This window comes from Protopterus annectens, chromosome 2.part0, assembly GCF_019279795.1.
Source record: "Protopterus annectens isolate FY-2018-M chromosome 2.part0, PAN1.0, whole genome shotgun sequence".
Lineage (NCBI taxonomy): Eukaryota > Metazoa > Chordata > Ceratodontiformes > Protopteridae > Protopterus > Protopterus annectens.
The window spans coordinates 122,509,204-122,534,057 of record NC_056728.1 but is presented as its reverse complement, the minus strand read 5'-3'; the positions used below and the strand labels follow the sequence as shown (position 1 = coordinate 122,534,057).

At 40.2% G+C, this 24,854-nt stretch overlaps 1 protein-coding gene across 1 annotated transcript in view; it reads right to left on the bottom strand.

Annotated features, from left to right (window-relative positions):
• LOC122792709 (cubilin-like) overlaps positions 1-24,854 on the bottom strand; it is a 3,134,001-nt gene that overhangs the window by 2,019,597 nt on the left and 1,089,550 nt on the right. The window contains exon 25 of the mRNA XM_044060295.1: positions 15,828-16,009. Coding sequence (XP_043916230.1) covers positions 15,828-16,009 — 182 coding nt within the window. The remainder of the gene's footprint in view (positions 1-15,827; positions 16,010-24,854) is intronic.

Genomic DNA, 24,854 nt, shown 5'->3' with positions numbered 1-24,854 from the left:
CCCTTCTGCCAGTATACACCCCCCAGCTTTAGTCTCCTGCTAAATACTGGAAGCCCAGAGTCAACCCTGAATACTGATACCTGAATAACCTACTCATGAGACTGGAAAGAGACTTGTCTTCCCCATATTTCACTGCCTTGAGATACAGGAAGTAGTCATTTGAAACAAGCAACCCTTCTGCCAGTATACACCCCCCAGCTTTAGTCTCCTGCTAAATACTGGAAGCCCAGAGTCAACCCTGAATACTGATACCTGAATAACCTACTCATGAGACTGGAAAGAGACTTGTCTTCCCCATATTTCACTGCCTTGAGATACAGGAACTAGTCATTTGAAACAAGCAACCCTTCTGCCAGTATACACCCCCCAGCTTTAGTCTCCTGCTAAATACTGGAAGCCCAGAGTCAACCCTGAATACTGATACCTGAATAACCTACTCCTGAGACTGGAAAGAGACTTGTCTTCCCTATATTTCACTGCCTTGAGATACAGGAACTAGTCATTTAAAACAAGCAACCCTTCTGCCAGTATACACCCCCCAGCTTTAGTCTCCTGCTAAATACTGGAAGCCCAGAGTCAACCCTGAATACTGATACCTGAATAACCTACTCCTGAGACTGGAAAGAGACTTGTCTTCCCCATATTTCATTGCCTTGAGATACAGGAACTAGTCATTTGAAACAAGTAACCCTTCTGCCAGTATACACCCCCCAGCTTTAGTCTCCTGCTAAATACTGGAAGCCCAGAGTCAACCCTGAATACTGATACCTGAATAACCTACTCCTGAGACTGGAAAGAGACTTGTCTTCCCCATATTTCACTGCCTTGAGATACAGGAACTAGTCATTTGAAACAAGCAACCCTTCTGCCAGTATACACCCCCCAGCTTTAGTCTCCTGCTAAATACTGGAAGCCCAGAGTCAACCCTGAATACTGATACCTGAATAACCTACTCCTGAGACTGGAAAGAGACTTGTCTTCCCTATATTTCACTGCCTTGAGATACAGGAAGTAGTCATTTAAAACAAGCAACCCTTCTGCCAGTATACACCCCCCAGCTTTAGTCTCCTGCTAAATACTGGAAGCCCAGAGTCAACCCTGAATACTGATACCTGAATAACCTACTCCTGAGACTGGAAAGAGACTTGTCTTCTCCATATTTCACTGCCTTGAGATACAGGAACTAGTCATTTGAAAGTATTTACATATACTCCTATTTGACTTAAACTGTAATATAATCCTGTTGTTGTTTAAGCAAGCGTTCCCTGCAGGACTATCAGCAGCCACAGTCTCTCTTATATACCTCCTGCCTGTTAGAATTAATCCTCCTACTTTGTCTTTATACTTACGTTCCCTTTACCCTTATTAACCTCTCACCTATTACTCTCCCCCCCTGCTTGTAAATTACATATCTTTTTTCTTACCTCTACCACCCCTAGTCTCTCTAAACCCCTTCAGGTAGATCATACTTACCTTACCTGCTATAACCATTCTATCTAGTCTCTCTAATACCTATTATGGTAGATCCTACCTACCTTTCCTGCAATACCATTTTACCTATTTTTTCCTTCACTTACCTTGCTCCTGGATATTAGCCTTTAAACCCATTCTGCTTTCATCTTACCTCTGTTACTCCTGAACCTATTTCTTTGTCTCTGTATCAGCTCTTAGACAGCTCTCCTTTCACTCTGCTAACTTAATCTCTCAACTCCTAGGTACCTTACTTTAGATTTAACTCCCTCTTCACTGATTGTTCTCCCTCAAAACCTGTCTGTGTCTGAACCCGCTCCGTTCGCCCTGCGGGCTCACTCCGCTCCCCTACCCTACCCCAATTCCAACCCATCCCCAGTGGTCCTAATCTTATACTTCCTACACCACACCCCCTCACTCCTCTAACCAATTAATCACTCCAAACAATTTTCTTCACCTAGCCACACCCTCCTCTCTACTATCTCTACTTATAGTACTATTTCCCAAATAGCACTATTCTTCCCTCTACCTAAGTCTCTGCCATTCCTACCAGTCCTTATTATCTTATCTCTCTCAACTTCCTTTGTATTTGTATACGTGTAGATAGATATATATATATATATATATATATATATATATATATATATATATATATATATATATATATATATCAGTATACTTATATATTACAATATGCATACTACTGTAAAAGCTATCCTAACCTACTTAATACTCTTAACCATATATTTACCTGTCCTGACCTCAGCCTATCTCCTAACCTATTTTGAAAAGTCCAATCTCTCCCTCCACAATCTCCCTCCAAAACAAACAACCACTCTTGATATTTCTCACTCACATACACATATTAAGATAATCTCTACTCCCTGCTATATATCACCTCAATACCATCGATATGCACACATTAAGTATAACAACCTATTAATAAAAAAATGGAAACTTCTAATTAACTACTCACACAACCCAATATCTAAACCACAAAGCCCTACCTTAAAGGATGGGGACATACACCCTAATCCTGGCCCAACCAATGCATCTATAAGAAATATTCACTGCATGACTTCCCCTAAACTGCCAACCTTAACCAAATTCTCCAACTCTCTACTTATAGCACATCTCAATATCCGCAGTATCAATAACAAAATTGCCCACCTTCATGCTCTCCTTCATATTCACTCCTTCGACATTTTCTGCCTAACAGAAACTTGGTTAAAACCTGGAACTAAGGATAATGAAATTATCCCCCCTGGCTATAACATATTGAGACAAGACCAAATAAAATGTAAGGGTGGGGGAGTAGCACTCCTCTATAAAAGTGGCCTACAGATCTCCTCTATAAATGATAGCCCACCTTTGGACAGTAAGGCTGAAGTCCTTATCTCCAAACTTCAAATCAATCCTAACAAATCCCTCTATGTGATCTGTATCTACCTACCCCCTGGTAATAACAACACTATAATAGAAGATATTCTTAGCTGGGTGTCCTTAACTTACCCACAAGAAACTATAATACTAGGTGACTTTAACACAGACTGTAAAACCTTCAACACTAATAACCCTCCCGCACATATTAATCTCCATGGCTTTATTCAAACTATCAACTCAACTACCAGAATCAACAAACCAACCAAAAAAGAGAGCACCTTAGACTGGATACTTATAAATAAATAACCTCATACTTATAATGTAGGAACCTTACCAGACGATCTAAGCGATCATACTCTAACTTATATAATAAGACAAAGGAATGACATCTCTAACACCCCTACCTACAGAATTTCATGAACAAAGAAACAGTTTAACCCTGTACTATTCCAAAACGAACTCAATGCATGTGACTGGAAACCTCTAAAAATACTCCCACTAGAGGAGGCTGTCAAATATTTTAACTCTAAATTTCTTGCAATCCTAGATGTGCATGCACCTAAACGATCTATTAGAATAAAATCCAAACCAGCCCCCTGGCTTACAAAAGAGACTAGACAAAAAATTCTACTTAGAAACAAAGCTTGGGCTAAATGGAGAACTAACAGAACTTCCCCTGAACAACAAACCTTTAGACAGCTAAGAAACATAGCTAAAAAAGCTATACTCTCTGACAAAAAGAACTACTATTGTAAGCTACAACAAACACACCAGAACAATCCTCAAAAATTTTGGACTAACATTAATAGGCTCCTCAACCCTGGTCACTCTAGCACACCAGCCCCTCATGATGCTGATCAAAATACCCCAAATCAAATAGCCAACAACTTCAACACCTACTTTACAGAAACTATACAATCCCTGGCTTGCCAGCTTTCCACTGATAACACAAGGATCCCATCTTCCTTAGCTGGATCATTACCAACATTTACATTTCAGCCTATCTCAACCATTTTCATCTATAAAATCTTACTAAAACTTAAGCCTTGCACTCCTTCAGCCGACCAATTACCTTCTGAATATTTACAAAAAGCAGCCAAAGTTATTGCCTTCCCCATATCCATCCTACTTAACAGAACCATTAATGAAGGAATTATTCCAGACATCTGGAAAATCTCCCACATCATCCCCCTACATAAAGGTGGTAAATCCTACGATTACTCTAATTATAGACCAATAGCTCTGCTATCACCTCTAGCTAAAGTCATGGAAAAGTGCATTCACCACCAGCTACTAGACCACCTAACTAAACATGACATACTAGCTAAGTGCCGCATGGCTTTAGGCCATTTCATAGCACTACCACCGCTTTACTCTCTTTCACTGACTCCATTTATAGGAATTGTAATAACAACATCCTCTCTTCTGCTCTCTTCATCGACCTTTCAAAGGCTTTCGATATGGTTAATCATCCACTGCTTATAAATACTCTTGAACTTCTTGCTGTAGATACCCCAGCTATACATGGTTCAAGTCTTACCTTAACAATAGGCAACAGGCAGTTCTCTGGGAAAACAAACTTTCATCCCACCTGCCAGTCACCCTTGGAGTCCCCCAGGGTTCCATTTTAGGACCTCTTCTTTTTTCACTATTCATCAACGACCTTCATGTAGCAGTCCCTGAAGCTACCTGTATTCAATATGCCGATGATTCCACACTTATATGTTCTGCCAACTCCACTTCTGATCTACACTCTCTAACTCAAAAAGTATTCAACTCAGTAGAAGACTGGTTCCGGAAACGCTGTCTCCTTTTAAACGCCAAAAAAACCAAGCTTCTTCTCTTCACACCTACCAATAGGTCCTCTCCCATAAACTTCTCTATTAAATCTAACAATGGTACCCTCATCTTTCCCGATCCTACTACCAAATTATTAGTAGTACCAATTGACAACAACCTCAACTTCAATAACCATATAAATAACACCATTCAAACAGTGAACAGAAAAATGGGCTCCTTATATTGAATCAAACCCTTCTTAACTCCCATAGCTAGAACCACTATTGCCCACTCTCACTTAGTCTCAACTCTTCTCTATGCTTCTCCTATTTATACTAATCTAAAGAAAAATAATCTTCTCAAACTGTCTAACTCCTATAACAATATTGCCAGATTTGCCACTGGAAATGCATTTCGAACACACCACTGTCTGAATCTAAAGCAGCTAGACTGGCTTGAACTCCCTAACGTGCCAACTTATTCCCAACTCACCATTGCTCATAAAATATTTTACCAACCAAATAATACTCCAATACTTGCTGACCTCATTACCCCTTATAATAATCTACATTCCCTACGCTCTTCTAGCAAACTACGTGCTAGCATAAGTAAGTCCAATAACTTGTCAGGCGACAGCCTATTCTCCAATACTGCTGGGAAACACTGGAACCTTCTACCTACCGACCTCACACTACTACCTTCACTGTCGCTCTTTAAGCAAAAACTCAAAAGTCACCTAAAATCACTCTGGTTATGCCCCTGCACTAACCCAGATTAATCTACTACCTATCCTATTTTTATCTTCTTACTGCCTATGGATAAATAATCATACTCTACATACCCCTCTGTATGCTAAAATCTGGTCATTGTAAAACTTATATAACCACAAGCATTTATGTTAACTACAATGAACTGTAGTGTATCTTCACGTATCATACGATTACATGACTAATATATGACTTTATACTCACCTTTTTAGTATTGTACTTTTTAATAACCTTCTTCTTTATTTCAAATACTTATTATTTTATTTGTTATACAATTGGATATTTCATTTTGTGCTATGCTGGAGCTTTTCTCCCCAGGCCTCTACTGAAAATGGAAATATATCCAGTTGGACTAGCCCGGTCAACAAATGTAAAATAAAATAAAATAAAATAAATAAATAAATAAAATAAAGTGAGGACCTTAAACATTATGTTAATTGGGAGTGACTTCACAAAAATCTTACTGATTTTACTGATCGGTTTGGAGCCGAACCTCGGCTCCGACTCGGCCTAATGCAAAAGCTTGAGGTCTTCAACCAGCTCGAGGCCTACTCCCTATCCCATGATGCACTGGTGCTTCCCTCAGATCTTGTTTGCTGCCAATAAACTACATGCCACTCTTAATATACCAATAACAGAGGAAAACTAGATAAAGGTCAATACAACCATGAACTAGTTGATTACTCAGTCCCCAAGAAGTTTGGATGGAGGTTGGAGGGTGGGACATAAGAATCAAGGCAAGATGAACAACTCACATGGAACGTTATGGTGAGTACATAACTTATTTATGTAAAGTTGTTCTATTTCACCTTTCATTCTTACTGATGGGTTAGCGCCCCAAGCACCATCTTTCTCAGGTGGCTCACGGGAGTATACTCTTCAGGACAGTGGAACCAAAGGAAGCCCTGTCCCTGGAGGTCCTATCTACTTTGCAATGAGTGATGAAGGTATGAGGCCTTGACCAAGTAGCTGCTGCACAAATAGTATCTATCGGTAGTTTGGCAGTAAAGGCTGACGAGGTGGAGACAGCTGTAGTAGAATGGCCCTATATCTTTTGATGTAGTGGTGTATTTACTGAACTGTATGTGAAAGAAATACAGTCTGATAACCATTTTAATAAAGTGGTTTTCACCACAGGTGCACCTTTCTTGGAATCTGAGAAAGAAACAAAGAGCTGTTCTGTTTTCCTGAAATCTTTGATCCTGTCTAAATAGAATCAAATCTGTCTGCGACCATCAAGCTTGTGCAGTATATACTCCATGTTATTGCCATATTTAGGGAAGAAAACAGGTAACTCTATAGACTGATTGAGATTTGCCTCTGAACATATTTTCTGTAAAAATGAGGGATTTGTCCGAAGAGAAACTCTATCATTATGAAATATCATATATGGAGGTTTAATGGACAAGGCCTGTTACTCTGAAACCCTTCAAGCAGAAGTAATGGCCACTGGAAATATGGTTTTCCATGTCAGACACTTCAAGTCACATGAAGAGGCTGGTTCAAAAGATGGTAGGTTGATCCGAGAAAGAACAAAATTTAAATTCCACGGTATAATCAGAGATTTAATGGGTGGTCTCAAATGTAATGTGGCTTTGATAAATGCTTTGGAAAGTCTATGTGGCATAATATTAGACCCTTGAATACCAAGGTGAAAGTTACATATTGCAGCTAATTGGACTCGAATGGTTGTGGCAGATGCACCCTCGATGAATAGTTTAGTCAAAAATACAAAAACAGAAGATACAGGAGCTAAATAGGGATCAATGTGATTTTTCAATGCCCATATTGAGAATCTTTTCCATTTGCTAAGATATAAATTCCTAGTGGATGATTTGTGGGAGGACAGCAGTATATGCTGAGCTGCAGCCAAAATATTCTGAAACCTGGCTATATTTGGAATTGGAGCAGCCAAGCTGTCAATTTGAGGGACTGAAGAGACGGATGAAGAACCCCCGATGAGTGAATCAGGAGATCTGCAACTGGGTCCAATATCCAAGGTTCTTCCAATAGATGAGGCCGTAGGAATGGATACCAAATCTGACGAGGCCAGTATGGGGCTATGAGATATATGGTCCTTCCCAGAACACTGGCTTTCTGTAAAACTTTGAGTATCAGAGGAAAGGGAGGTAATGCATAAAGGAGGCCCGGGGGCCAATCGTGTACAAGCGCATCCCTTGGAGCATACCCCGGGTGGAGGATTAGGGCAAAGTAGCTGCTGCATTTCATGTTTGTGGGGGTGGCAAAGAGATCACAGCAAGGCTGACCCCATTTGCGGAATATCCTTTCCACTACTTCTTTCTTCAGGACCACTCGTGGGGCAATAGAATTGCCATGCTCAGTTTGTCTGCTATCACATTGTCGTGAAAGGCTCCTTAAGTTTTACAGAGCCACATCTTTCCTCCTTTCTGACCCTTTGGGTAAGGTCTGGTAGGTGTGGAAAAATTGACTCCAATGGCAGATAGAGTCTTTCCATCTTGTTTACTCCTGGTAAGCGTTTCTTTCACTTTGGGTCCAAAAAGGGATGAGTCATCGAAAGGGATGTTGATAAAGGATGACTTAAAGGGCTCTGCAAATGGACATAAGTGCATCCAGCAATGTCTCCTAAGACCAATGCCTGAAGCCACTGCTCTACTTATTCCATCAGCTGTGTATGAAACCAAATGCATGGACGAGTTTACTATGGAATTAAGGGTAGAGAGCTGGAAGGATACTTTGTCTGAGACTCCCGCAGCTACTGAACCCTGAAGAGTATCTATCTCCTAGCTCTTTAATGAGATCTCTTGGGGTGGGATGTTGGCATAATGGTTAAGGTGTTTACCTTACAAACACAAGGTGCAGGGTTTGATTCTCACATGTGGTAATTGGCTAGGCTGAAAATGGCCCACAAGGGCAGTTAGCCTAGTACTAATCTATGAATCTTTGTAGCCTAGTGAAGTGCATAAGATAATTCAGTGACCTAATGGCAAAAGTCACTGAAGTAAACATGCACTTTCCATATGGTCCATGACCCTAGAATCTTTATTCAGGGGGTGGACAGACATCAGAGTTTCTGATAACTTCTTCTTGGTGGCTGCCACCATCACCATGGCATCAATAGGGACTCCTTTAGTAAGAAATGCCTTGTCCCGTGGAGAAGTAATAAACTTGTTGGGCCTCCTAGGGACAGGTTCCACTGTATCTGGAGACTCCCACGCCTTTCGACAAACTAGGTCTATAAGTTCATCGAAAGGCGAAGTCATCCAAGTGGCAGAGGGCTGAGACCCGAAAGCCTTCGGGTAGACTGATTCATCATCAGTAGGGTTGATGGGCTGCCAGCCACCCCTCTATTTAAGGATCTCCAAGATATCTGCGAAAGAGATATCTTCAGAGAGTGACTGTGGAGACCCTTCTGACTCATCTAAATCAGTGTCTGAAGTGATGGATTCTTGAGGGGAGTCCATATGCTTCCTCTTGCATAACCTCTTCCTAGGTACCTCCTCAGTGGGAACTTCTGGTGAGGTCTCAAAAGAGCAGGGCTCGTCTAGTGGGGCTTCCTGAGGCTCTGTGTCTCTACGCTTCTGTGGAATCTGTGATGCTGACATAGACACTTGTGCTTTAGGGGAGGAAGTTGCCGGACCTGATGAAGTGGCAACCCGTGGGGACAATACTTTCCTCATGGCATCAAAGTCACCACGGTCCCGATGCAAAGAAACCCCTGGATCCAAAGAAACAGTGGATTCCCTTGGCACAAAAACAGTGGGCTGCAAGCCAGAGGTAGGTGCAGAACTCACCCGCGCTGAAGCCCTGAGAGGTAAAGTCGGACCTAAAATATCGGTTCGACTAGCCTCCTCGGACCTGACCGGCAAGTTTCGGCTCCTAGACTCCTCGGTCAGCACTGAAGTAGTACGAGATATCGGATCTGAAAGTTCTGGAGCAGGCATTGGTACTGATGGCTCCAATATCATCAGCTTCAAGCACACCGGCTCTGAAACGTTAAGTCAGGAGGAGGAACAGAAGTAGCAGGGGGGATTTTAGTTGGTTCCAAGGCTCGAGGGGTCGGAGCTGACAAAAGTTTGGCTAACACCGGTGTCTGAAGTAGCTTCTGCACCGCACGATCTATGTCCATGTCAGACAAACTCCTTGAGGACCAAGAAGATGGGAACGATGAAGCTACAGATTATAGTATTGGTGATTTCAATACTGGAGTTACTGGTTCCAGTACTGGGGAATGGCTCCTTACAATGACAACTGTCAGGTCCAAAGTCAGTGGTGCCAAAGTTGTTTGTTTGTCAGGCTTAGAGGAACTGGTAGATTTTGCTGGCTCCAAGGATCCAGTAGTAGAAGACTTTTTTGAGGACATGGAATGATTGGACTGACCTTCATCGAATTGTTCCTGAAAGGAAGACTTTATTAAACCTCTAATTACTAGTTTGTTCCTTCTCTCATGCAAAACACGTGAACTAAATGAGTGGCAGATGGAACAAGTCTCCTAAAGGTGTAATGCACCCAAACAATACATACACTCTGTGAGCCCATCTGTAATGGACATTTTTTGTCCACATTTAGGACATTTCTTAAATCCTGACTTGGATTGCTTAGCCTCTTTTCCTTATCCTGAGACATTTCTCCTATATAACAACACACACACACACACACACACACACACACACACACACACACACACACACACACACACACACACACACACAAAGCTCACAAAGCAACAACAAGCTTCAGCCAAAGGGAAATAATTAGCAACCTATATGTATAACTATATATATATATATATATATATATATATATATATATATATATATATATATATATATATATATATATATATATATATATATATATATATATATATATATACATACTACACACTCTAAGGAAAGGGATATATATATATATATATATATATATATATATATATATATATATATATATATATATATATATATATATATATATATATTCACACTATACAACTAAGTCAAACAAGTTACGTAAACAATAATTATTTCTAAATATTTTCAAACTGTCACACACTTTAGTAAAGTACATATATCTATGAATTTTCACACAAGGTTATCACACTAACTAGCTAAGGAACAGGGAGGTTTACAAGGCCTAAATAGAAAAATGGCCACAAGGAAAAGAGAAGAAAGATAGCTAAGAATATATAGATACTAGTGGTAGCACTAATTGAAATTCACTGGCCCGAGCTGGTGAATCACTCCCGATCAGTTGCAGCAGCAAACGAGATCTGAGGGAAGCACCAGTGCATCATGGGATAGGAAGTAGGCCTCAAGCTGGTTGAAGACCTCAAGCTTTTGCATTAGGCCGAGTCAGAGACGAGGATCGGCTCTGAACCCATCAGTAAGAATGAAAGGCGAGATAGAACAACTTCACATCTGATACTTCCATTCTTAATGACAGCAGCAATGAAAAGAGGAAGAGAATTTTATGATCACATTAAAGTAAGTGGAAGACAGCAAGAGAAATACTGGGTTTAAGAATACCAGCAAGAAGAGGGTGTAAGGGAGGAAAATTCTTTTCAATGCTGTAGTCCAGTCTGTAGTCAGTCAATTTTATAAGAAACAACAGTTCACAGAGAAGTGGACCCACTTCAGAATGCTTTGGGACACCAATGGTATCCCCTCTCAGAATAGACAGGACCACCCCCTCAATTAGGATAAACAGAAAACAGATGCAATGCATCATTCTTTTTCACTTCCACAATGACTCATCAAAGAACCAACAGAGTGAACACAACTGGCCAGGAATTCAGTCAATTAAAAAACACCTGTACTCCCATGTAGGGGAGGAAAGAGCTCCGGCATCCCCGAACTTACATATATCAACTACATGAAGAAATGGCAAATCCTTGAAAACAATTAGACTTTAAATTTGTGGTAGTAGTGATTTCCCATGGAAAACAGTGATCCGGGAGTTCAATAATGATGAACTGAACTCAACTAGATAGAACCTCATCCACTATGTGCCTGAAGAGGAGAATGGATACAGCATTAAAAGATAATAAAGAAGTGAAAAAAATATTTCTAAAGAATATAAGAATGCAATATGATGAGGAAAGATAGAATGTGTAAAGTTACATGTAAAGTAACTACCTAATAATTACCTGAGCTAAGCCTGAATCTGGATCATAGTTCAGTCTCTACCCCAGTAAACAAACATGAATAAATAAATAAATGTTTGTTTCTAGCAAAATAAATCATAATGTTCAGAAAAAATCAAGCCAGTTAATGTAGCAAGGCTCCTGAATTTATTTTTCTGTGCAACTGATTGCAGGAATGCTAACAGAAGTGTGAGCGTTTTAGCTAGAAGTGGTTTGGCTGCTGCGCTGATGACAAGAGATCTACCTTACAACACACAGTCATATACTTGCTGTGTAACTCTTGCTAGGACCTGTGGATTTACTTCCCCTATTTGTGTACACTGACCAATACTTGCAATTCCTGGAGATGCAAACTGCAAGCATAACACAGTAAAAGCAACTATGACAATGGAAATCCTTATGCTAAAGTGTTCATTACAGATCTGTAGTACTGTGCCTTATCCTGCAACTAAACTGTATTTCACATTTTGTGGATTACCATAACTTCTAAATGTGTCAGTAACGGTAAGGGAGTAGTTGAAAGGTACTGTTGTAAGGAAGTCATTTTTAGTTGGTGTAATTCATAAATATTAAAATCCTTGATAGACTACTTATGTGTCTTCACTGGCACTCAGTGTTAACAGTGGTTTCTGCTTCATAGAAAAATAGTATTGAATTCTTATGTTGGTGGTCTGTATTTATACATGGGCATATCTTGCACAAGCAAACAGACACAGCATCCACAACATGGCTTGCGGCTTACCCTACCCCTGTCTAGTGTCAGAAGTTCCCATAAACAGATGTTTTATCTGCAGACTGGTTCTCATAGCATGCACTAGTCGTGGTTGTAGAAGCTATTAATTTCAGGATAGTGTACTTTAATGCCATTTATTGTCCGTGTTGCTATGGGCGGCCATGGTGGTGCAGCGGTTAGTGTTTGCCGCCTCACAGCAAGAGGTTCTCCGGTTCGATCCTCGGCTGGGGTGCCTTCTGTGCGGAGTCTGCATGTCCTCCCTGTGGTCGCATGGGTTTCCTCCAGGTGCTCCGGTTTCCTCCCACATCCCAAAGACATGCTGTAGGTGGATTGGACACACTAAATTGGCCCTAGATGTGAGTGCGTGCATGTGTGTGCCTTCTGTGGAAGGTTGGGCGCCGGGCTGGCAACTCGACACTGTAAAACTCCACTGCCAATCATGAGCGGATGGTGATCCGCTGTGGCAACCACTAACTGGGAAAAAGCCGAAAGAAGAAGAAGACGATTGTTCATGTTGCTATAAAGCTAGGTGATACTTTATCCTGTATGTGCATAATTTCAGTGTGAAATTTCCAGAAAATGTGTTAGTCCTAATTAGGAAGAACTTGAATAATTAACAGAAATCAAAAAGCTAGATAAAAGTAAAATAAGCTTATTTGTAACAATTCGTGATTATGAGACATAGTCTTCTACAGTTAATGAACTTAATTAGTTTCAGCTAAGAGAGCTGGGAATGCTTATATAAATAAAATAAAGGATTTGTTTTCACACTCTCTTGCTCCTACAAAGCATTTTATTTATAGGCAAATACGTCTAGACTATTAGTCTGCAGACTGTTAGAAGTCTAACCAATAACCAGTGGTCAGAATCATACCCTGTACCTTGTATCTGTGAGGTTAAGGCCTTACCTATTATGCCACCCCTCCCAAGTAACATTTCTGGTATAAAGTATCCCCTAAAAGGCTCCTTTGTTCTGCAGTGATACTGAGAGATCAGAAATAAATTTGTAAGAGGTAAAGTATGTGAAATCCAGTGACATACTGGAAGTCAGACAGAAGGGTATAAAATTGGAATATTCAAAGCTGGGTCACTTTCAAAAATATTACCATGTCATTTGGAGATGTGTTGCAACAAGGTACCAGGGAGTCTAAATCACAGACAGTGACTCAGAAAATGGGGACCTAACAAAGTTCTCATGATAACTAATGAAACAATTCATTGCTTGCTAAGAGGCATATCAACTTAGCTCAGAAATGCCTTACATAGAGAAAGGTTGTCCTTAGTGACCTGAAATTTTACTGATATCAGGTAGAGGGTATAACTTCTCGGTGGGAAACCAAGAAACACACATAAAACATTCAATGTTTTAATTGCCAGGGTTTGACGTAGTTGCTTGAAGCAGCTACAGGAAGGAACCAAAATGATTGGTTTTGCAGATGGTACTAGAAATGGAAGAAATGCTACCAGCTTCTCAGCAGTCAGTGCTGAGGTACAGGCATGACTCGTGCAAGTGAGTCTGTAAACCACACATCTGGAGTACAGCAGTGGACATGTATAAAATGCTGATTCAGACTGACAAACCTTTCAAATGTAGCTAATTACTGTTTTTTGAATCCATGTTTTAGAAGGCTTAGTTGAATAACACTTGTGGCTAAGCTGTACATTTTCTGAATCCAGCCCTTAGTGTTTCATGACCGTTTCAGTATTGTACAGTATGAGGTAGTTGCTGAGCACTATATTATAAAATGGGGGTTCTGTACATAAACCCTACCGTGCAACATCAGACATTCAGTCAGTCAGTAATCTTATTTTCAGCTGTACGGTCATCACATGTTGTAAACCATGCACTGTTAATCTAATATGACCAGTTGCGTCCTGTCAGAGTCAGAGCACATGTACTGCATCAACTTGTTGAAATATAACTGGTAATTACTCTTCTCTAAATAGTCCAAAATTATATAACTAAATATACATTGTAACTAAAAATACCTCAAAACAGCAGAAAACACAATGTACAACTAAGGAATATCCAACATGTGTAGCTGCCTCTCAAAAGAGCAAAGACAGATGCAAGAGATAAATGTCAAGCAGAAACTGATCAAAATACCTTCTGACGTATTTATGTTTCAGATAAAGCTCTGTCAGGTACTTTGTTTAACCGATTTGCACTATTCTTTTGGTGATGCATTACCGTGGCAAATTATGAAAATGATTTCAGTGCCAGACACTGCTGTGCCTCCCTGAACAGAAGGCACATCAAGCAGGAGTTGGTTTGTTTTCAGAGCATTATTGCTCTGTCAAGGTGGGAAGCAATTCATGCCCTCCCCGCTTTGTGGTCTCTATGTTATTTTTTGCCAAGTATCAAAACACTGGTGAACGTATCATCAGGTAACTCCAGAATCACCTTCACTCACTTTCGTACATGTTGTACTACCCTATATACTTCTTGCCATGGGGAAATAAGGTTAGCACTGCATCTCCTGTACATCATCACCTCCAAACAGTTCAGTCCAGCTCCATCAGATACTGATATATGACATCTATGGGTGACTCAGCACCCCTGCAGTTTTCACGCTCCACCTAATACTTAGAATATATACTATTCCCCACCTGTGCAAAACATATCTAATAAACAAGATGACCTGTGGTAAATTCATAAATATGCTGGCAGGACAGCATTTTTTTAAATGTTAGGCAGTAACCCTGGGTATACACATGTATTACTGATATTCCCATATGCCCCTAGGCTACAGGTCCATATCTAATCATTTTGAGAACTCAAGCCTGTTGGATATATTGAAGTTTGATACTGACTTATAAGACATTAAGTACAAAAGACCGTAGTCTCTCACTTTACACACAGTAAGATAAAAATGTTGCCATAAATAAACTCTTGCAGCTTTTTCATGGGAGTAGAAGCAGTGTGTCTGTTTAGTCCTTCAACAGCCTGTGTCCAGCATGAGAGGCAGTTTTCCAGAAGTTAATCAGGCTGGAGTTGGGGGTTGTGCTATCATCCCCCTAAACATGTCTTGAAAATGAGAGGTGAACTGTAAAAGGGTTAGGAAAAACACATAAAGTTGTATGCACACATGTGATATGTTATATTTAAGACTGAATAAATGGTGGTTACTGAGGACAATTACTCTCCCATGTAAATAAAGGACATGAATGGTTGGTTTGGTCTGAGTGGGTGAAATGCTAGTTCTTTGATTCATCTGTGGTGAGACTGACTATAAAAAGTTGAAGAGGATTGTTAGTGCCTGGGAGAGGAGACAAGACAGGTCCATGGCCATCACCATTTGTTACATGGTGATAGCATGCAATGGAAATGTGTAGAAAAGCAAAATAAAAGCTGCACTGCTGACTGTGTCTCACAAAAAACAAACGTGCAAACAGACAACTGCAATATTTTTTTTCATCAAAACTTTACTTAAATCAAGAACTTTATCAGCACGTTATATAAAGAAACAACAGTTAATCAAATAAATGCAATACTGTAGATAGCTTACCAATGAAACAGAGTTCATATCATCTAAATGATAAAATGATGGGAAAGGAAATGTGTCCTACTTACTGCAACATAATCATAGATACAACCCGTACTGCTTTCTAAATGGAAGTCATCAAACTGGAGTTCTATCTGGCTGCCTCCATTTGCCTTTATAAGCCAGTAGCATTCAGCATTGTGATGATACGGCAAAGGGTAGTTGGGAGATGTGAAACTGCCAGAAGATGTGGTAAGTGTAGCACCACAGCCTAAGGGGGAAAAAAATAAGTTAATATGAATGAGGAAGCATATTTACATAAATGTTATTAAGCATTTTCTTTCCCTGTGCAAATTCTCTCAGATTTTGTGTGAATATAACAAACTATAATAGTTATGAATTAATGTATATGTGGTGGCTGGCATGTTCACATTTCAAGATGGCACTGCTTTGGATCCTTTTAGGCTACATATTTGTTAAATGGGTTGAGGGCCATGTACAATGGAAGCCCAGAAGAACTCCCTGGTTGTTGAAAGTCATGCAGTGCATAAAAAGAGAATGAAAAAATTAAACCCAGACATACAGAATGAAGCTTATTAGCAGTTTATATTGTAAGTGCAAGTGTGCATAAGAGCACATATGATTTAGCACATACACCATAAGGACAATATTTATTTATTTGTTTTACATTTGTTAACCGGGGGGGGTCTGACTGGGCCAATGGCCCTTTTTCAGCAAAGGCCTGGGGAGAAAAGCTCCACAAGAAAGATAATTGCAGATAACATTTAGGTGTTTAAACAGCAATACAATACATACAGATTTACAATAGACATATGTTTACACAATATATACAGATTTACAATAAACATATGTTTATAGTGGTAAGAAGACAATACAATACAGGGAATGAAAAAAAAAATCATCAAATAACAAGAATAATTAAATTAATTCCTTGGTATCCAGTTAAGGTTTGAAATACAATCCAGTATATACATAGTACATTAGATACTTTTTTGCAGTAGTATGAATATAGCCTATTAGTGGAAAATAAAACTTTATTAGTAATATAAATCATTACATAGCTTCATGAATAACCATTTGTATTAAAAGAGTGGTAGTACTAATGTCTTGATTTAATAGTAGTAAATTATGTTACTTGATGGGGTCAGTATATGTGCGTGTGAGTGAGAATAGAGTAAGATGGGCATAGTGTATGTGCCTTGTCTGATTGCTGTGGCCTGGGGGGCAGTCATAGCACAGCCAACCGTGATTCAGATGTTCCCTAATGAGGTTTTTAAAGGAGGCTTTAGAGGATGTGTTTTGTATACTAATGGGGAGGGTGTTCCATTTTTTGTCCACTGTACTACTATAAAGTGAGTCTTCAAATCTATTATTGGTATTGGTGCCTTCTAGTACTAGTTTGCTTGATGAACAAAGAGACCTTGTGGCTGAATGCTGCTGTACTGGTTTTTTGAGGGCATGACATTTATTGGGGAAGTACTGGATAGAATGATAGAGACAGATTTGATTATACGATAGTAGGTTTGGCAGCTCAAGGCAGTGCATCTGGTGCAGACAGAAAAAGAAATTCATACTTTAAGAAAATAAGTCAAGAGTATATGTTGACAAAGCCATTGATTATTCTTTTGGTGTTTTAGAAAACTTTAAATGTTTTCCTTAAGTGAATCAAGCCCTTAAAGAGGCAGAGCTTCTCCATTTTGCATGGTTAAATATGGCTAAAATGAAATTCAACATTGTGATATGGCAATGCACATGAGATCAGACTACATGTGGTGGCAAATAAGATACTCAAAGGACTAGTAATTGCACAGGAGATGGATTATGAGCTTTAACATCAAAAATGTATGCTACGAAAGGAAAGGCATGCAAGTAAAAATTTCCCCTAAGTCAAAACAGGTAATATTAAAGGAAGATGTCAGTAAACTTCTACAACAGTTTCAAAGAGAGAAAAAGACTTGAAGAATAAATAGGATATTAACAGTTCACCAACTGAATCAGGATGGAAGACAGCCATTATAATATATATATATATATATATGTGTGTGTGTGTGTGTATATATATATATATATATATATATATATATATATATATATATAGATAGATATAGATATATATATTTTTCCCACCACCTATGGAACAATGGGACTTCAGAATGTAACGTGACACTACAATGTATAGCAGTATAAAAAGGATCATTGTTTAGGACTGCAAAGACAGATTTAAATAAACTGAAAATGAAGTAGTGCAAACAACTATAAATAAGGCAAAACAAGACATGGATGCTAAATGTGCTTTGGAATTTAAACAGTATTTTCAGAGGAAAGTATTTCTAAAAACTGGCCTTAGCTATAAACAAGCTCTGAACAGCTTTAGCATATATGAAAATATATAAAAAGCATGAAAAATGTGTAGCTATGAAAGTAAAAACTGTGACAATTAGGTTATATCAGTTCTCAGCCTTTTGACTAAGATCAAGCATACTAGTGTGGCTACTATTTTAAAAAAATCATGCTATAAAGAGCAGATTGTTCTCCATTTATTCAGTCTATTTTATCTTATTTAGGATCACACAGGAGTTACACTCTGTCCTAGCAAAATGTAAGCATAAAGTAGACACAGTCAGTCCCAGACAGGATATCAGTCTATTTTAAGATGCACACAATGAGACACGCATTCACTCATACACTGCATGCATACCTGTGGACAGTTTAGATAGTAGCCAATTTACCTAACTGGAAACTGAATCACCAAAATAATGGCCACATGGAAGCCTGGATGACAAACAGACTCATGGGAAACAAGAGCTTTGAGGCAGCAATGCTAACTGCAGTACTGTTATGCTGTCAGCTTGGAAAAGATATGGATAGTTCTGATCTTAGTGCATAAAAATCTCAAAAATGTTTACCAAAGCCCATTCTGCAGTCACTGATACATCAAAAAGGTACTTGCATTGCATACATATGCAGTATTTATGTGAAAGTAAATTTCAGAATATTTAAATGTTCCTGCTACAAAAAATAGCTATTAATAATCATTCACAAATGTATGCTTCGGAGAAATCCATATGCTGATGAAGCAGAGTAGTGGTTGCTGTACAAAATGAGCGTGTCTACTGCAATTGCAATTTTCTAAATGTGCTGTATTGGAAGCTTTGTAATTAATATGTTTATTGCTTATACTACTAGTAGCAACATTTATTTCAGTCTTTAGGGAGAAATATAACTGCTCTCTCCTACTGTATTGTAAAGAAATCACTTGAGAGTGTTAACTTTGAAATAGCTGGTACTCACTTCTTTGAGTTATGAGGCAATCTTGAATGGCAGTAATAATGCACTTACTTTTTCCTATACTGCAAGCAATATTTTTCAGATCAGTTAAGGAGTAATGTGACAAAATATAACTACACTAATTTGCAGATAATTGCAATTGAACAGCAGTATCTAGAAATGTATAGTTATATTACTTGCACAGTAATTGCTGGGAGGAGACAGAGAATAAAAAGACTATATTTTTACATTTTTGTTGAAATTATTTAACTTCTGATGTTCATCTTAGATCACAGTTGCGGTAGCATATATGTATATGGAACATATCCTACCAGGGATGTAGTATTTGTTCAGTTAGGGGAGTTGAGCCTACTTCTATCTCAAGAATAAGTTGCTTAAAGCCTCAGTGAAGATGACTACGACCTCTGATGCCAGTACATCAGACGGCTTCCTTCTTGCTTCTAACAAAAGGAAGAAAGTTACAGAGGTGCCTTTACCCTCTCTCCCCAAGCATTCAACGGATGACTTAGCTGTGGCCATTTAGGGGCCCTTGGATCATCCATCTCTCCCTTCTGGCCCCCACTATGCAGCTACTACAGACACCACTAAAGGATAGGATTTACAGGTTCCCATTAATGCTGAATGTACTTCACCTGATAGTCAGACCCCTGTATCCAAGAAGCCATACAGGCTTCAGAAAGAGGATGAACCCAAGGGTTCCTGCATTTTAACCAGTGGATGATCTGTCTGTGATTTCCTTAGCCTATGACAGGGGCACATGAAAATAATTTTCCTGGGTGGCGAAAGCCAGGGTACCTTTTTGGCTAGGCTTATATAGGCCCTAGGGCTAATAGCCTGGTACCTACCTATGAACCTATGATGCTAGTTTTAAACATCTTACTTTTACTACTCCTGCACCTTCTGATAAGGATGGAAGGGCTTTCAATAGGCTTGGGAAGAAAGTTTATACTTCCTCTACCCTTGATTTTAGGATTGTTAACTGTCAGGCTAACATGACAAAATATCTGATATGCTGACATGAACTAGGCACTTGCAGATTTGCCTTCATCAGACATTAAATCTTCCCTACTCACTACGATCTCTTCAGTAACATAAGTCATTAAGCATTCTTTAAAATGTGCATATGATGCTGTTGATGCAGTGTCTCGAGCAGCTGCAGCTCCATCTGTCATGCATAGACAGGTGTGGCTTAAATCTCAGTATATGCCTCAGTATGCTAGGGCACAAATCCTCAATGCTCCATTGGACAAGGAAGTACTATTTGGTACATTTTCAGCTGAAATTTTGAAAATAACTGATGAGAGAGGCAAACTCATCCAAGGGGTTAAAAAAGAAGTTATGTTCTTACCATAATGTTCCATGTGTATTGTCCATCTTTTCCTTTATTCTCACTGGTGGGTCGGACCTGATCTGTCAGATCCATCTGGGCCCTTTCTCCAGCTTGAGGTCTTCAGCAAAGCTCGTGTACCTTATTCTTTACCCATAATGCAACCCCACAACTACCTCCGATCTTGTTTGCTCCCAGCAGCCCATGGAAAAAACTTATATAGTACTCCCAATTGAAATATACATTGGTGTGAAAATATTCTTGCACATATATATATAAATCAGCATCAGAGTGACACATTATATCTTCTGAGGCTATATGGCCCTGAGGAATACCAATTGTGCTATTCAGTCTACCAGGAGTTTAGAAAGGGGGCAGGAGGGAGGGAGCTGTACTAATTGGTTGTTTTGGACCATTTCTAGCTCTTTTGTAGTTCACTGTTTAAAATCCGCCTCTGGGCGTTTTTTTCTGGCTATACTACTCAGACTAGCTCCCCGTGGGTCTGCAGAGTGGTCCTAGCAGCAGGGAACTCAGAAAAGCGACTACTTTCTGGATTTAGGTATCTTTGCTTTTTTTTCACTTGGAATAGCTTCTGTAGCTTACCCTGAACTAGCTTGAACTGCTTTTTTAACTGTTTGCTGCATTATTTTAAAATCTGCACTTAAAGTTACATTTTAGTCGAATTTGATCGAAAGTTTGTTGTTTGTTTGTTTAATTTAACTGTGGAGGCTGCCCACTAAAGTGTGCTAGCCTGTGTAACTAATTTATCACTGTTCCTGCATTTTCTGTGTGTTTCTACTAAAAAACAAAAAAACAAAAAAATAATCCTTGTTTCCCGCCTTCCTCGTCTAGTTTAGACCAGTTTAAAGGCATTGCTGTATTCTGGGCTGTGGTGTAGTTCCTGTGTTGCCCATTACCTTACTTGGATAGAGGGAAGTTTCTTTGCTCACCAGTGGGAGTGGGGAGCCTTGAGCAGCCTACCTGTCCCTGTAGGAAGTGACCTCAGCACAAGAAGCTGTAGTAATTGGTTATTTAGGACCATTTCTAGCTCTTTTGTAGTTCACTGTTTAAAATCCGCGTTTGCACGGCTTTGTGCGGTTGTGTGCATAGTGCAGCGCCGGTTAAACAAGGTTAAACTTTTTCTGGCTCCGCCAAGTCTGCTCTTCAAATTTTCCCTTAAGGAAGTTCTACTCTTAGTATAACCAGACTACTTACTATATTATAAGCCTAGCACTTGTTCTCAATACTTCTCTACTAAGTAAGCACTCTCGTACTAAGTAAAGCACTACATCTACTTACCACCCCTGTGAATATCCACTTCCCTTAAAGGTACAGCACTCCCTTATACAGTTCTAGCATGTCGAGTGGTAGATTACTGGCGTCGTCTCCAGTTCAGCTGGTCAATCTGGATATCTTGAGACAATGCTACAATTGTCTCATGTACACAGAGAACGCTCTCCTCCTCCCAACAAACACAAATACATGTGAGAGATGCAACTATATAGCCAAACTGGAGGCTGAACTCTCTCAACTCAGGGCTGGCATGACCAGACAGGAGGAGATGGCAACCACACACACAACAATCCCAGTCCCACATAGACCTACCACAACTGCAAACCAAACACATAAAAACACAAAGACATACTCAGAGGCTCTAACAAAAGACTTACCAAAACAACAGAGGCTCCCAAAGCAGACACCCAAAAATCCACCACCTCAAAACAAAACACATGCAACACATACTTCAATAAATCAGTGTGTCAACCAATCACAGCCCTTAAGGCCAAACACCTTGCCTGATACACTAGTAATAGGTGACTCTATAGTCAGACACACTGATGTCCCGCTGACCAGGCTGAACAAGGAGAAGGTGACTGTGAGCTGTCTATCGGGAGCTAGGATCCGCCACATAACACACGCACTCAAGTCACTCCAAAGCAAGTACAAATATGACTCCGTCATTGTCCATGCTGGTGTGAATGACCTGAGACGTACCGCCCTGGACTACATGAAAAGAGACATAGAGGAGCTCTCCGATTATGTAGCCCAGGCTGGTATGACCCTGACCCTGAGCAGCATCTTGCCCTCACCAAGAATGATACCACAATACAAAGACAAGATGATCAGCTTTAACAATTGGCTCAAGTACTGGTGTCATTCTAAGGGGATCCAATGTCTGTCTGCCTGGGATGACATGTTGGACAAGCCACGCTGCTTCGCAAGGGATGGCTTACACCTGTCACCACTGAGCTTCCGGATATTGGCTAAGGCTCTTGCCACCCCCATAGTGCCTTTTTTAGGCAAGGCTCAAAAGACAAACCCACCTCCTTAGAAAACAATAATGGAAAAAAAACTAAGGGTAATGCTGCTCAATGCCAGAAGTCTAAATCTCAAGATGCAGGCACTTGATGCACTCCTCAGCATGGAGAACATCGACGTCTGTGCAGTAACTGAAACCTGGTTCAAGGCTCCTGAGAGCACCCCAGCACTACCAGGCTATACCTCGTATCATGCTTTTCGGCCCCAAAACCCGGGCCGAACAACAAAGGGAGGGGGAGTGTCCATATTCATCAAGGACACCCACACCTCCAGTTAGTAGCAACACATGAAGCATCAGAGACCATACAGGTGCAACTAACCATAGGCAAAACTGCTATACAACTGGTAGCATGTTACAGACCACCCTCCCAATCTCAAGAACTCCACTCAGCCTTCCTGAAGACATTGGAGGATATGAATGTATCACAAAATACCATCATACTGGGAAACTTCAACTACCCAAACATAGATTGGGTACATTATTCTAGCCCTAATACCCTAGCCCAAAGGTTCCTTGAATTCATAAATTCAAATGCACTGGAACAATTAGTCACCTCTCCCACTAGGGAAGATAATATACTAGACCTGATCATCACAAACATGGGGACAAAATGCTCCACACCGGAAGTATACCCCTCACTAGTGAGATCTGATCACAAACTACTCACCCTGGATATACATATCCCACCTCCACCCCCAGCACAAAAGACCACAGTGAAAAACTTCTCAAAAGCAGACTTCACTCTTCTTAAGACTGAGATGGTATCCTTTAAGCCCACTGTGCCAGTGGATACCACATCCCATGATGCCGAATCCTTCACAAATGCTTTCTATGGACATCTCCAAGAATGCATGGATCATGCAATCCCAAACAAATCCAAGTCCCTCTCCACCAAAGGTAAGCGTCCTGTCTGGTGGACCTCAGCCATAAACAAATTGTATAACAAAAGAAGGAATCTACTGCACGTCAGAGCAAAATCCCACAAAGGGAAGACATCTCTGATCAACATTAGCAGAAAACTACGTTCTCTCATAAAAACATCCAAGGCCAACTTTGAGAGAAAAATCGCTAAGGACACTAAAGATAACCACAAAGCCTTCTTCAGCTATGTTAGAAACCTGGGCGGAAACCCTCAGTATGCTCAGAGTTGGTTCACAACAATAAAAAATACACTGAACCCACAGATATTGCCAACATTCTGGCTGACAGGTTCAGTGCAAATTTCTCCCCTCCTTCACCCCCAAAAGAAGAAATACTTATCCCAGCTGAATGTAATCTCCCTGTCATCTCAGATGTCCAAGTGAGAACCGCCCTAAACAAAGCAAAAAACACAGCATCAATGGGACCTGACAGTATCCCGGGTTGCGTGTTACGTGAACTCCAAGAGGAGCTAAACCCACACATAAAAATGCTATTTAACCTTAGCCTTACTTCAGGATATGTACCTGAACACTGGCGTACAGCAACAGTGGTCCCACTCCACAAGGGGGGGTGCCTCTACAGACTCTGGAAACTACCGCCACATAAGCTTAACCAGCCTGGTCTGCAAAGCTATGGAAAGAATCATTATGGAACTCATAAACAGACATAGGGGACCTACAGACACTTGACCCCACCCAGTTCGGCTTTGTAAAGGGCAGATCCTGCCTTTTAAACCTGGTTGACTTTTTCGAAACAGTCACTAGAGCCATTGACGAGGGCAAAGCAGTCCATACAGCATACCTGGACTTGGCTAAGTCCTTCGACACAATACCCCACTCAGGCATCATAGATAAGCTCAACAGCTTAAATGTAAACCCTTATGTCACTAGATGGGTTGAAAACTGGCTAAAGGACAGAACCCATAAAGTTAAAATTGCTGGAGCAATGTCAGACTCAAAGCCAGTCACAAGTGGTGTCCCACAGGGATCTGTCCTGGGACCCCTCTTGTTCGGCATTTATTTCTCAGATGTTAAAGCAAACACGGGAGGGCTGTGGCTGACAAAGTTCGCAGATGACTGCAAACTAGGCTCCATAGTCGATACACCAGCAGACACACACATCCTACAAAAAGGCCTCACAGAAACGGACAACTGGTGCCACAGTCACGGCCTTAAACTAAATGCCAAAAAATGTATAGTCATCCCCTTTGGGAAAAACAAAGTACCCACAAATTATCAC